The sequence below is a fragment of the Squalius cephalus genome (assembly GCF_949319135.1).
Source record: "Squalius cephalus genome assembly, chromosome: 3".
Taxonomy (NCBI): domain Eukaryota; kingdom Metazoa; phylum Chordata; class Actinopteri; order Cypriniformes; family Leuciscidae; genus Squalius; species Squalius cephalus.
In genome coordinates, this window is record NC_137124.1 from 51,761,580 (window position 1) to 51,777,464 (window position 15,885).

General features: G+C 38.1%; 1 protein-coding gene across 3 annotated transcripts in view; it reads right to left on the reverse strand.

Annotated features, from left to right (window-relative positions):
• Positions 1-810: 810 nt before the first annotated feature.
• Positions 811-15,885, reverse strand: part of adcyap1a (adenylate cyclase activating polypeptide 1a) — a 41,534-nt gene continuing 26,459 nt past the window's right edge. Inside the window, exons 1-7 of one of the 3 annotated variants that reach the window (XM_079865421.1) lie at positions 6,049-6,332; positions 5,656-5,751; positions 4,735-4,869; positions 4,312-4,416; positions 3,143-3,277; positions 2,574-2,679; positions 811-1,265 (exon numbers count right to left, since the gene is read on the reverse strand). In XM_079865421.1, the coding sequence (XP_079721547.1) occupies positions 1,257-1,265; positions 2,574-2,679; positions 3,143-3,277; positions 4,312-4,416; positions 4,735-4,869; positions 5,656-5,750 (585 nt within the window). In that variant the 5' untranslated portion in view covers position 5,751; positions 6,049-6,332 and the 3' untranslated portion in view covers positions 811-1,256. Of the gene's footprint in view, positions 1,266-2,573; positions 2,680-3,142; positions 3,278-4,311; positions 4,417-4,734; positions 4,870-5,655; positions 5,752-6,048; positions 6,333-15,885 lie in introns of those variants that run through there. The other 2 variants (XM_079865420.1, XM_079865419.1) reach the window with 2 other exon arrangements.

Consider the following 15,885-nt stretch of genomic DNA (forward strand, 5'->3'; position numbering starts at 1 on the left):
AGTATGAAACCCTCATTTTCATCACAAAATAAAGGGCGGCACTGTGCTAATCTTATAATATTTCTGCTTTTTTTTATTTTTTATTATCTGATGCATCATATAGTTTCTGGAATTTTTGTTGATGGCATGTTACATTTTGATTGTGAAGATATGGGATCTTGCAAATGTATTATATTTACTGTACTGTACATGTATTTATGGTTCACTTCTATAGAGTTTCCTTTGTGTCTTTTTTATTCAATCAAACATAATGCATTTGAGAGGAAAACTAATTATTTTGTAATTAAAAAAAATAAAATATTGCAAAAAAGTCTTGAGTTGATAACAAAATTATTTGCAGTGCATGTAAATCTTTGAAAACCTTTATTTTTCTTTGTGCATTCCGAACACTTTTCATCACAAACGTACAAATTGTTCTCTCTTTTCTGCTGTCTTTTTTGCGGGTCTAAATCTTTTGCTTGCAAGTTGAAAAGTTTTACTTGCGAAATGAAGCTGTCTCAGTGGGCGGTCTCTATACCAACCAGGATGAAAGGCCCTTTTCTATTGGTCACCCTGGATCGAAGTGACAGATTGACCACGCCCACTACGTTTTCCCGCTGCTGCCGCTCGCGCAGTGTGTCTGAGAGAAGAGCGAACTTTTAACATGGCGAGCAACAGGTCCTTTACTGTAACACAATTATTGTATTATACAATAACACAATTATAGTTATTGTATTGTAACACAATAACACAAATTCTTGTGTTATTGAGTACATGTCATTCCCCATAACTTAGGAAGAGTTTCAAAGATTAGACGAAATTGTATTGTTTACAAAAATTTATTCATACAAATCTTACAACACAGTTTTTTTTTTTTTTTTTTTTTTTTTTTTTTTTTTCTTACATATATAATGGTGACCTTGTGTGGCTCCCATGTGTTATATTGTACTAATGATCAACACAAGACACAGAGATTTATCTTAACATTTAAGTAAGGCTTTGGGCACTATCAGTCTCTGCACACAAAATGCGTTTCAAGGTTGAGAATGTTTAATGAATGCTGTACAGATAACTACACACTATGCATAAAGAAGTTCAATCGGAAAAAATGGAAAGGCAGGGCCAGGTGGCATTTTAACAAATGATGCTATGTGAGAAATAGGAGGTGTGTGAGCAGATGATTGCAGCATTTGGAGGGCCACTAATATGCCATCTGAAATTGGTGGCCATTATAAAGATGAAGCAAAGGCACCCAAGCCGCTTAGCTGTCTCCTGTGTCACAAAGCCTGCAGGAGAATGCAGAATTAAACACAGATTGGTTTCACATGTTTGCACTTACTAACATGCAAACAAACATGTACATATCACTGACAAGCTTAAGCATATATAACGTTGTCAAAGACTTGCAGAATCAGAGTAAATTATGCAAGTTGGTTTTACCTCAAACCGTTGCACCATTCATTTGACCTTTGGGAAAATTCGTTGTCTTGGATCATTACAGAATACCTCTTTATGTCATACCCAACAAGCTCCTATATTACTGATATTTATAACCACATACAGTAGATGTGACAGAAAATGGTAACTCTGAACTTCAAAATGCAGAGACGCATATCTCCATTGATTAACAGCTTAATGGACAAATAACAGACATTTGACACTGATATGAGAAGAGTGCAATATGAGAAAGATAGAAAACTGAGAAAACAGAACAAAGAAAAGAATGAAATTCTATGAAATTTTTAAATTCCATATATACACTACCTTTGAAAAGTTTGGGGTCAGTAGTTTTTGTTTTTTACTTTTATACAGCATTAAATGTATCAAAAGTGATAGTAAAGACATTTATAATGTCAAAATATTTCGATTTTTAAACAAATGCTATCTATTAAAGAATCCTGGAAAAAGGATTCCTCAAAAATATGAAGCAGCACAACATTGTTTCAACATTGATAATAATAAGAAATATTTCTTGAGCAGCAAATCATCATATCAGAATGATTTCTGAAGGATCATGTGACACTAAAGAATGGAGTAGGATGCTGAAAATTCAGCTTTGCATCACAGGAATAAGCTCAATATATTCAAATAGAAAACAGTTATATTCATTTGTAATAATATTTCATAATAATATTTCTTTGTGAGCATTGAAGGCTTCTTTCAAAAACATGAACAAATCTTACCCACCCCAGACTTTCTGAAGGTAGTGAAGGTCTGAACCACTGGACTCAATTCTAATGCACATGACACACACATTCATAGACAGGGACTTCAGTTCCTTTTGTGAGATTTCAAAAGGGAACAGATGCATGCTCAGTGAAAAGCAGGAAGGACTGGACAGTGTTTAAAAAAGAGTGTTTGAAGATGCAGATTTAATTTAAGTTTATAAGCACAGGAAAGAGCTCATTTTTTTCAGATACATATATAGAAGTTAAGGTATTAATAATATTTGAAAGGTGTGTGCAAGAAAGGAAACCGTGTTGAACGGCTTGTGAGATTTTTAGCCATAGATGACAGTGGGAAGAAGAACTTGACGTGAGTAAAAGAGCGTGGAAGGGACGAGAGGCATTCCTCACCGAGCCGTAGAAACTCACCGGGAATTCAGGAGGAAACTGTCTCAGCCAATCCAACAAAATTGCCTTAATCTCATCCGGGAGCTCACCAAAGCATATGTCTTGTAGCAAATCTATATCGTCAGGGCTGTTGTAAATAAAAAAAACTTCTTTCTTAATTTCAGGAGTGAAAGAAGGAAGGTATCATTCAATGTAATGATTGTCTTTGAGACTATTTATTTACTCATATTCAGGCTGATGTATTTAATAGACAAAGTATGGAAGCAAGCATGAATTAATAAACAAACAAACAAATTGTTATTTTGTTCAAACTAAACGACTGGTCCACAAGGCATATCGTTGCATTATCAGGTGCTTCAGTACAAAAGAAAAACAATATTATTATCAAAATATTCGTTTTAATGTCTTTACTTCATACATAAATACATGTTTATAAAGGACACAGGTGCGATCAAATGATCATCATAGTAGTCTTAGTGATGACTAACTTGCTACAAGAGCTGTACATGTACATGATAGTTAGAGACCAATTTGAAAAAGGCTACAAATAGGCAAGCCGCCGTCCTTTGCTTCTATATCTCTGTCTATACCTTTTGCCCAGGACCGTGGCCAGATACTTCTTTACGGCCATTTGCTTCCGGTAGCGACTGTAGCTGTCCGTGAAAACCCCGTCCGAGTGACGCTTTGAGAGCGGCTCGTTGTCGTCATCTATTGTGGTCCTTCCACTGTATTAGAGAAAAAGAACAAAGCGTTCTAGAACCCAGGATATTACAGAAACACTTGACACTGACTTAGTGAAAAAAAAGTCACATTTGTTTGGATTTAAAGGGATAGTTCACCCAAAAATGAAAATTCTGTCATCATTTACTCACCCTTATGTTGTTTCAAACCTGTATGGACTTCTTTCTTTTGCTGAACACAAAAGAAGATATTTTGAAGAGTGACGGAGTTTGACTTCCATAGTACTAAATGGTGCCCCACAATAGTTTAGTTGCAAACATTCTTCAAAATATCTTCTTTTGTGTTCAGCAGAAGAAAGAAATTCATACAGGTTTGGAACAACTTGAGAGTGAGTAAATGATGACACAGTGTTCATTTTTGGGTGAACTGTCCCTTTAAGTGTGCAAATATTCATTTAAAAAAAAAATACAAAACAACTTTGTTTCATTTAGTAAATAAGTTGTATATGCTTTTGTACATAAAAACTTTTATAATATATATAAAAAATAATAAGTTTTGTAAAAGAAAAAAAAGTGACAATAGGCTGTTCACACAGGGTTCGTTATCCTAGCTAACACAAAATATGTTCTAAGAATTATTCTGTGGAATCATTTAAGGGAACATTCCATTTTATCGTTCTACAAATATTTTGGTATCGTAAGCGACTTTTGAATGTTCTCTGAACATTCTGAAACAATTAGTAGGCTATAACATTTAAAAAAAAATGTTACACGAACATCCAACTAAAATGATTCATGGGGAAAAAAAGTTGTATAAACAGTGTATCATTTTAGTTCTAATGTTTTGAGAACATTATTTAAGTCCAGAAAACTTTACTGAAACGTTACTGTTATTCTGAAGAACGAACGGAACGCGTCCTGTGTGAACGCCCTCTTATTCTTCCACAAATCTAATGAATGTTGATAACTGGATACATAGTAATAACTATAAATTAGCATAGCAACTAACCCTAAACCAAATTAGCCATATTTATTTTTAGAGAGAGCAAGACAGGTGGAGAGAAAGGAGCTGTTCTTACCCCACGCGTTTTTCCATCAGTGTATGCAGGTATTTCCGCGCTGATAAATGAGCAAGCGCTTTCCTGTAGGCTTTATTAAACATCCCGTCAGCATGCCTTTCCAATCTGCGTGACAAAATACCAGATTGTACAACAACGTTTCAGTGAAGGTTTAAAAATAGGTCAGCCTTATAGCTGCAATATTCCCAAATTATAGCACTCGTAACATCCTCAAGCCGGTCGTTGAGAAACATTTTTTATTAGGCTATTCTATTTCGCAATTCAACTCGACACAACTCAAACAAGCAAACAAGCCTCGAATGCCTTTGTAACTAGAACAATCACAGTAATAAACAAACATAACCAGGCAATAGAGTAGGCTATCCCGTTTTGGGAATGTCTAGAAAAAAGAATGGAGTCCGGGTTATGGAAAAGTATAATCACCTTATCGAGGAAGGACTATATAACGTGTATGCGTCTTCAGTGACTGAAGGAGAGCTTCGAATAGTGATCTGGTCACTGTCAAAGGTCAGATCCGTTAATCCCTTGCCCTCCTCGTCAAATCCTGCAGTCTCCATTCTGTAAGACATGAAGTCATTCATTCTCAAGTAATTACTGTGAAGTATAAGGTCACTCTGCACTTTCAAGACTTATTCTTACATGCTCTAAATATTTAAGTAGCCTATTTAAATGAATGTAGCCTATATTAGTCTATAACCTTTAATAACAAGATATAGGAGATACTTCTGTAAAACTGCTTAAGCTAATTAATAGGCTATCAGTGCTATATATTTTTTGTATTGTGAAATCCGCCATAAGTCGGAAAAGATCAAAAGATTAGTCGTGTCTTTTAGAATTATTTACAATCATGTCAATAAAAGAAAAAAATGAGTATAGCCCAATACATCCTAAGCGCGTCACACTTTTGCCTTTCTAATACTTATTTAAAATGGTTCGTAATCATTTCTCATTAGGTAGCATACACTCTTAAAAAAATAAAGGTTCCAATCATGCCTTTGGGTTCCCCATGCAAAGAGCCTTTCATTTCATTTTTTGTAGAACATTTTAATAATCTGAAGAACCTTTTGTGGAACTTTTGTGCATTGAAAGGGTTCCATGGACGTTAAAGGTTCTTCATGGAACAATGCCAATAAAGAACGTTTATTTTTCAAGAGTGTTTAGCCAACAAAACAAGATTTGTTGAAAATGTGTGACATTTGTCAATAAAACGTGTAGCCTATCTGCGTTTTTTTAACAGCCTTAATAGCCAAAAATTCTGTTTCGCCGTCCAGCTGCACTATCCGAAATCCACAAGATGGTCGAGATCTCCGCGCGTTCGCCAAGACAGATGCGCAGTTTCCGTACCTGATGTTCGGATGGTTCAGAGGCGAACACACGTTGCATTGTACGAGGAGCCCGTAGATAAGGAGGGCAAGAGTCGTTTTGCTGCTCGTCATCATTCTGTAGAATAAAGATATACATTAGTAGATCTTAATCGATTAGAACCATCGTCTCTAACTGCATATAGAGAGGTCTTTAAAACTTTCAGTCTTTGAAGGTCAAACTGTTCTCGCTCCATTCTCTTCTGCTGTTACAATACCAGGTGTCTCTGATATCTCGCTGACTTCATTTTTTCTAAGATAATGCTTCAAATGTTCCAACAGATGCAAGCTCAAAACAACCCACTTTTATCTCAAACTGAATTATTTCATATAGAATCCCACAAATTCACGTTCCTTTCAGAAGTGGTTCACATACCTACGGCTGCTGTCCAGTGGAGGCTGCAACCAAGAATGAGATGAAAATCTCAAGCTCGCTCTAGACTCTCTCCTAGGCTGCTCTTTAAACTTTTATACGCGTCACTCTGTTATCCTTATGAGCACAGCGTAGATCCTATTTTTTTCCCCTCAGACCTCCATATAATGTCAGTCGAACGGATCTGAAACGAGCTATCATTTGTCTTCATCTCTCATTATATTATCGCGAGTTTTATTCCCCCTGCCCTTTCTTCTGGACCCTTTTCACTCCCCACTTTAGAGATCTTGTCGACGTCATCCTCCCTTACTATGGAGAGATGGAAAGATCACTGTACTTTTCCTTTCTCCATATATGGAGGAAGGGAAAGTACAGTGATCTCCATACAGGACCCATTTTATGAAATTATACAAATATTAACAGTATTTGCTGCTTCATTTGAGTTAGTAAATATTTTCATAGTAGTTTTATCTTTCTTAATTAGCATATTCAATATAACATACTGTATGCAGTGCATAAAAATAATTTCTTCAAACAAAATAGCAATCATTTAATAATAATCAAACATTTATAGGTTTATTTTTAATTCCATTTAGTTTAATTTAAAAAAAAAATTCATTTCAGTGCACTTTAAACATATGATTCAAAAGGTGTTAGGCTTCATGATTTAAAGTCACCATCAAGTCAAAATGGACAATTATTATTTTTTTATTTTTTATTTATGGAAAACTGCTGTAATTTTTTATTATAAATGATTTATCCGTGTACATCATTATTATTGTTTTTTAATACATGTGTCCTCATATTAATTAAAATAACTTCCTCTCCCTCTTGCATTGACATCTCTTCTCTCTACTGGCGCAAGGGCGGGGCAACCTGTCACTCACATGAGATTGACTAATAGCAAACCACAATATATATACATCCAATAAATTCCCCATAGACAAATCAAATCCCGTCCTACATTTGTTGTTGTTTGTGCAGCCGTTTTTGATATATACGTCACAATAGGGAAGAATGACAATAGGGAAGATTTCATGGTGACTTTAGATCGAAGAATCATACAGGCTGTTATGCAAAAGCATCTTAACTTAAAGGGAAAGTTCACACAAAAATGAAAATTAGCCCATGATTTACTCACCCTGAAGCCATCCTAGGTGTAATATGACATTCTTCTTTCAGACAAATTCAATCGGACTTATATTAAAAAATGTCCTGGCTCCATTAAAAGTCCATTAAAGTGCATCTATTCATAGTGCTCGAAACGGCTCTTCGGGGGTTAATAAAGGCCTTCTGAAGTGAAGCGTTTGTGTAAGAAAAATATCCATGTTTAAAACTTTATCGACTAAAATAATAGCTTCCGGCAGACAGCCGTACGGATCGATTTACGCCACAAGAGTAGCTAACCCTTGAACTTGACGCAAAACGTAATGACGGCAATTGACGCCTTTCGCGGTTCAAACAAAAAGGACTGGGCAACCGTGTTCGTCATTACATTGGGCGTCAACCCCCGCAGAGCTGTTTCAAGCACTTTTATCATGAATTACTGCGCACACTTCAAAAACGCGAACCTGTGAGAACGCTGATGGCGTGCACATGCATATTACAATTTCTGTCTATAGGTATACGCTTTTGAATATATGTGCGCAGGCGTGTAGTCCTTCCCTACAAACCAACCCTCAACAAACTACTTGTCTGGCCTTAAAATTTATAATACAGAATTTTTATTGCTTCCGCGTAGCCACGCAAACCGGAATTATCCCGACAACGTTTTATCTGTACAGAGGTAAAGGGAAGGGAAGGAGGCCTTCACAAGGGAGAGACTAGTTGACACTTCAGGACTGCGTTGTCGTCGTGTCCAGGCGCAGGTCCTTCATCAGATCTGGATACGCCCTTGATCCGGCGGACTGCGGTAAACCTCGGGATAAACAGAGAGACTAATATTAGCGTAGACGCCATTCTTCTTTGATGTAATGAGTACATCAGGATTTATGGGAAGTGTTCCCGGTTCCGGCTGACCTGATCTATGAAGCCTAACATTGAATTATAGAATGTGTCTATAATGTGTTATGTGTATGCTAGGTCAGAGAGATGTGTTTTTAGTCTAGCTTTGAACTGACTGAGTGTGTTTGCTTCCCGGACAATGTTAGGAAGACTGTTCCAAAGTTTTGGTGCTAAATAGGAAAAGGATCTACCGCCAGCGTTCAATTATCAACTGGCCGGAATTTTGAGATCGTAATAGACGTGAAGGACTATAATGCGTTAAGAGCTTGCTCAAGTACTGCGGAGCTAAACCATTTAGTGCTTTGTAAGTAGTCAGCAATATTTTAAAATTTATATGATGTTTAATAGGAGCCAATGCAGTGTTGACAGAATAGGGCTAACATAGTCATACTTCCTGGTTCTGGTAAGAACTCGAGCTGCTGTGTTTTGGACCAACTGTAATTTGTTTATTAAGCCTGCAGGGCAACCACCCATAATAGCATTACAATAATCTAGCCTTGATGTCATGAACGCACGGACTAATTGTTCCGCATTTGTCAATGAGAGCATATGACGTAATTTAGATATATTTTTAAGATGGAAAAATGCGGTTTTATAGATACTAGACATGTGACTTTCAAATGAGAGATTGGTATCAAAGATCACACAGAGGTTCCTAACCGACAAGTTAATTTTGTGAATTGGTAAGTTTCGTCAGGGCGTGAAGAAATATACAGCTGAGTATCGTCGCCATGCTTCCTAATGATATCTCCTAAGGGTAGCATGTACAGAGTGGACAGCAGCGGTCCTAGTACTGAGCCTTGTGGTACGCCATGAACTTGTGATCGATAAGACATCTCTTCATTTACTGCTACAAACTGATAACGGTCAGATAAGTATGATTTAAACCATGCTAATGCAATTCCACTAATGCCAACATAATTTTCGAGTCTATTTAAAAGAATGTTGTGGTCAATAGTATCAAATGCAGCACTAAGATCGAGAAAAACAAATAGCGAGATAATACAAATAATTTGTAACTCTAATGAGAGCAGTCTCAGTACTATGGTACGGTCTAAATCCTGACTGAATATTCTTGCAGATATCATTTCTTTCTAAAAAGGAACATAGTTGTGGGTTGTTATATTTTGATTAGGTTTATTTCAAGTACAACGCATATATTTAGGTTTTTTTTGGACTTTGTTTGCTTTTTTGTTTGCAAGAGCTGCAACACCGTCACTTCAGAACCGAGGCCAGGGCTGGTGTGAGCAATAAGACAGACTTGTGCCAAAATGTGCGAGTGAGTCAAGATTCAAGACCTCTTTCCCTCCCATTTTCATGAACCCTTCATAGAGAGGAGGGACACACTTCTGATGCACAATTATGTCATTGTAATCCAGCTCCATCCAGGGGCTTCTGTCACTAGACCCTTTTTACTGGGGCACGAGTCCCAGTGAAATACCACTGATAAATCCTTATGTGTCTTTCAGCAATCATGTAATGAGTTTTTTATAAACTGGTCAGATTTGCGAAGGAATCACTCTCATCTAATCTGTTTGTAAAAAGGTCTAAAATTGTTTACGATTCTGTTACATTATAGCTCACCCATACGCTGAATCGTTTGAAGCAGTTTCTTTCACTGAAATAGTATGTGAATTACAGTAATTTATAATTGTGTACTGTACTTGTATATAGGGAGGTATAAAAGGGTTAGTTAGCCCAAAAATGAAAATTCTGTCATAAGACTTTCATTCATCTTCAGAACACAAATGAAGATATTTTTGATGAAATCTGAGAGCTTTCTGTCCCTCCATTGCAGCTATGCAACTGAAACTTTGACACTTCAAAAAGTTCATAAAAAGATCGTAAAACTAATCCATATGAATTGAGCGCTTTAGTCCAAATCTTCTAAAGAGACTCGATCTCTTTGATGAACAGATTGAATTTGAAATGATTTTGAGACAAAGAATGTCTGACTGTACATGAATCATTACATATAAGAAATCAGTGACCACAGTAATTCTAACAGGCAATACAATTAACACGGTAACTTACATGTTGTGGCATTACTGTCCATATCTTATAGTAAAAGTCTGTTTGCAAGACACTATCATGTCATAATGTGACAAAATCCAAAATGATCCATTTTCAGAGCATGGTTTCAAGAAACCTGGTTTTGGTTTCTGGTTTTGGACTAACGAGGAAGGTTTGAGTTCTGAAACTTAAAGGATATTTTAATAGTACAATGACATTTCACATGTCAAAAGATAAAAGAAAAATGTATTTCTCAATTCATGACCCCTTTAAAAGTAATTTTAATTCAAACTTGGACATTTTAACGTAATTGGAAAAATTGTCAGATGGTCCACTTTTACAAATCATGCACTGTGAAATCGCATCAAAGCATTCTTGGCTATAAATATGCAGCTATAATAAGCGCTGTCGGTTGTGAGTGAATGTTTCACGTTGATATGCAATAGTTGCATATTGTTAAAACTAATTGTGGTTTTAATATTTGTAAGACTGTCGAGTCTATTGAAAAGGGCAAAGGGAAATCGAATGTCTGACGATGGTAGATTCTGGAAACTGCAGAGAAATCCCATAAAAGAATTATGCTTATGCACACACACTAATATATATTTAATTAGAGTTGATTGGTATACTGCGTCAAGTAGTGTCAGTCATAACCTATCCAGTTTTGTCCTGTGCAATAACCTGTTAGCTTTTATGGCTTATTTGAACATATGTCTCTGTTTGCCTTAATTAGTTACATATGCTTGTGTCTGTTCTTTATGAGGTAAATATGACATTTATTATGTCCACGAGGAAGTGTGCATAACATACTCAACCTGAGTGCAACTTAAGCAAATAGTGGGGTAATATCATTGTTCAAATTAAAAGGATATTTGGATTCTTCATGCTCATTAGACCATTAATCTCTTTCTTATGTGTGTTTATATATATACATACTGTATATTGTGACTGATTTACCAAAGAATCCACAGTGAAATGTACAGAACAAACATATAATTCTCTACTGCGACAATCACAGATGAAAATAAATAACCACTTTCCTAGCATTAGGATTCTCATCTCATCCTTCATTCTCGCTAAAGTGAGACTTCAGATGACTCTGAAAGAATCACAAGACACAGTGCTGAGTAACAAAATACCAGTCTTGGCAGCAGGTCGTAAATGGAGGCCAGCCAGTGCAGTGGAGGAGGCGATAGCAGCAATCAAACATGCGGACATTGTGGGGCATGTTCAGCAAGGGAGAGGAGGCCTTGGCTTAACAACGAGACGTCCAGAGTGGAACAAATCCATAGCACCAGAGCTGAGGAAGATGGTGGTGGAGGAAATGCGTAGACAGGAGAAAGCAGCAAGGTGGGCTAAGGCAGTCTCCTGTGGTAAACAAGGACAGTGGACATGGTGGGATAGGGTGGAGAAAACATCATTCCAACACCAACTAATCTCTATCAGTGGTTGGGTGAAGATGCAGGGTGTGCTCTCTGCTCCAGCCCAGCTTCACTCAAGCACATACTGACATGGTGTTAAGTCAGCCTCACCAGGGGTCGTTACACGTGGCATCATGACCAAGTCCTTAATAATCAACCAGATCTTAAATCAGATGAAACTGGATAATATGCTGATTGTTCCAATCCAATCTGACTTCTGACCTATTTGCTGCTTGACACATAATCATACACTGTTCGTTCATTGGCCAGAGGAGAACTGGCCCCCGACTGAGCCTGGGTTCTCCCAAGGCTTTTTGCTCCATTCTGTCACCTGATGGAGTTTTGGTTCTTTGCCACTGCTGCCTTTTTTGCCCTTTTTCACCTCTGTTGCCATTGGCTTTTGGCTTGCTTAGTTGGGGACATTTAATTTAATATTCAACAATATTATTGATCTGCCTGCATTGACACCGTTAAATGAGAACTGAGCTGGACGATGACATCACGGTTTTCTCCAGAGCGGCTTTATATATATATATATATATATATATATATATATATATATATATATATATATATTTAATAACTTTTTTACAACAAAAATGAAACATCACTGAATTTACTTAAGCTGGACTGTGACACTATTTTCTTCTGGAAACAAACTTTGTTGCATTATTTTCCTGTTATCTCTGTAAAGCTGCTTTGAAACAATCTGTATTGTAAAAAGCGCTATAAATGTGACTTGACTTGACAGAGGCCAATGGGCAAATTTGACCAGGGTTCAACCCCTACTCTTTTTCTAAAGGACATCCTGGGATTTTTAATGACCACAGAGAGTCAGGACCTCAGTTTAACGTCTCATCCGAAGGACGGTGCTTTTTGACAGTATAGGGTCCCTACTATACTGGAGTGTTACAGTCCACAGGGTGAGCACCCCCTGCTGGCCTCACTAACACCTCCACCAGCAGTAACTTAGTTTTCTCAGGAGGTCTCCCATCCAGGTACTGACCAGGCTCAACTCTGCTAGTTCAGTGGGCAACCAGTCTTGAGCTACAGGGTGATATGGCTGCTAGTCATGAGAGCCTTGCCCCCACCCTTGAGGAAAAACATATTACCATCAATTCTTTACCACCAGCGAGTGACTCCCGGTTGGTTCCTGTGACACCAGTTATCACTTTTGAGCCCTCTGGAGATGAGATGGGCTCATTCACGAAACATCAGTGAAAGAGGGTGCCCACCTGATGACGTACATACCCTCCCATATTTATTGACATTCCTGTCTCCCATAATTCCAATCCTATCCTGCAACATCAAAGGCTACGTTCACACTGCAGGCTGAAACGACCCAATTCCGATTTTTTTGCCCCTATGCGACCTGTATCTGATCTTTTCATGACAGTCTGAACGACACAGATCCGATCTTTTCAAATGCGACCCAGGCCACTTGGGTATGTGGTCCCAAATCCGATACATATCCGATCTTTTGAAATGCGACTTCAGTCTGAACGGCCAGGTCGCATGTATCCGACCCGCACGTCATTGATACGCGAGAAATGTCATAATTCTGCATTGAAGTAGTCGTCGGTTTGAAAACGGACTGCATATTCGTCGAGCTGAGGTAAATCTGCCGAACGGGTCGACCTCGACGAGCCCGTTAATTAAAAAAAAAAAAAAAAAAGCCCACGGCCATTATATATACGTTATGTTAACTTATTTGTGCAGAATCTGATATTAGATAGGTCAGCGGCTGCTGTCTGGCTCTTGTGTAACGGTCGCTGCGTGCGCTCGTGTGTGTGTGAGTGAGAGAATCACAGTTAGTTAAAGCAGAGACGGGCTCTGGTTAAAGTTTAGCTACTTCCGCAAACAACAAGTGACGTCGTTGACCGTTGAGTACTCTTCTGCGCATGCGGGTCACTTCTGGGTCATTTCACGTTCACACAGGAGATCACAAAAGGTCGCATTTAATTGGAAATGTGAACGGCCTTGCAAAAAAATCGAATTTTTTCAAAAAATCGGAATTGAGCATTAAGCCCTGCAGTGTGAACGTAGCCTGCAAATTTCAAGACCAAGGATTTAATTGGTACGTGCTCACACATAAAGGATGTTTACATCTCATCCTGTTTAAAAAACTGATTATTTGAGTGTGCTGTATGCAGAGTTGGATTATTAATTTGTACTAGTGCAAAGTGCCCATGCAAAATCAGTTTTTATGTGTGTTTTTAGTAATTGTTGTGTTTGAGTGCTCATTGTTACAATTAAACAGCAAAAGTTCAGTGACATTTTTATTTGTGCATGGTAGAAAGCAAATACAGATAATGACATACAATATGGAAAATTGAACTATGGTTGCAAAATGTATTTGGGTATCTGTGTACACTACAGGTAGCAGGAGTTTAGATTAGATTAGATTTACATTAGTGTCAACTTTGTTGTCATTGTGCAGATTACAATTATAGAGACAATGAAAGACAGTTAGCATCTTTTATGTTTAGTTGGTGAATAAATGTAATGTACATAAATGTAAATGTAAATGTAAATGAATAGCATAGGCTACTATTACAGTAGCATAACGTTAAGCGCACCAGAATAAAATATAAGATTCAGAAGTAAATGGTGTAGCTGACATACAGATTTAGTTAACATCCACAAATAAATAAGCGAGACGATTCAGGGAGCAGGCTACACAGTGAACTCCGAGAAAGCGCTACGCTTGATCAAACAGTTTGTGAATAGGCTACTACAAATGATGGCTGTGAATAACATATAATATTCAGAAGTACAGTGTAGCTGACTATAGCTGACAGAGGCCCCGTCCACACTACTGCGTTTTAATTTAGAAACGGAGAATTAAAACGAATACGATCTCCGTCTAGCCTGGCTAACGTCAGACCAAGTCTCATTGAGACTTGGTCTGGGAACTACGTGTGCATTTTCTCGTATTTGAGGCGTGGTTTACGAATGCCCAGAGACGTTTATTGGGCGCTATGAATGTCTATCAAATGCGCCTGTATGTAGCTCATAGCCAATCGCTTCAATTATACCAGATGACGTATGTAGAGTGAGAGAAATTTGACGAGGAAAAAGACGATGGGTCAAAGATTTATTTGTACACGATGGCGTTTAGCGAATATTACCGTTTGTGCAAGATAAACATGAGGGTAGAAGGTAAGGTCGAGTCTGATATAAACAAACTGCTTCGGTGTCGTCATCATCTTGCTGCTCCCTCCCCGTTCTGTGATTGGTTCCCTTTTTCAGGGGAAAATTTGTTCCATGGTGTCCAGACTGCCTAGCAGCGTGAATGAAATCGCGCTGCGAGCAAGGCAGTATGGGGAAACCCAGGCTAATCTCCGTCCACACCAGCGTTTTAGCTGCGTATGGTCTCCGTCCACACCAGCGTTTTAGCTGCGTATGGTCTCCGTCCACATTAAAACGACTGAAAACGCGGATCACGTGACCATTCACCAACACTGGGCATGTGCGTGCCGGTGTAAACACAACTTCATTGATAAAATGATCCCACCATGCGCTGGTTCTTCCCGGGTTAGCTAACCCAAAACCGACGCTCCATGTACGGTCGATACCGCCGCTGCACACGGGAATTGTCACAGATCGCTCGGATAATAGCTTGCCTCCGGCGCATGTAGGCAGTTATAGCATTGTAAAATGCAGAATTTACTTGCACAACAGCTGCTAGCAAAGAGATACGCCATGACTGATGACACCCAATCATAGAGCCGAGCGTGAGCCTCTAGTCTACTACGTCATCGTTTCTAAAGTCCTCCGTTTTGACCCGTCCAGAGACTCCAGACCATAGAGGTCCAGAAAACGCCCTCCGGAGATTCAAAACGAAAATCGGGTCGGCAGCGTTTCTAAACTTCTCCGTTTTTGCCGTTTTAGTGTGGACGGCAAAAGGTCCCTTTTTAAACGAAAACGCAGTAGTGTGGACGGGGCCAGAGTGTTTATGTCAGAATGTTTATTTTTAAACCACAACCTTCTAAACATCATCAAAACATCTTCAATGTGTGCTTATTTTACCGATATATTTAACGATATCTTTTGCATTTCTAATCCAAACAACGTTAAACTTTGCACTGCTCTTACTCGTGCCTGTAGAAACACACCTGTCAAGTTTAAAATCCATCGATGATCGGACTAACGGTTCGAGAGGTATGCGAATAACACACACACACACACACACACACACACACACACACACAGACGTTCCTGTAATTTATAGATGCAGTAATATAGAGGATTATGAAATCTGTAAGGTTTTGTACAATTTATAACAACTTGGTATACTAACAAGCCTGACTGGTGATGTGTATCATTGTTAAATGATGCATATAAACAACAGGATTTCAAATTTTGGTCATTTTTGTCACTCACCTGTTTAACTAAAAAG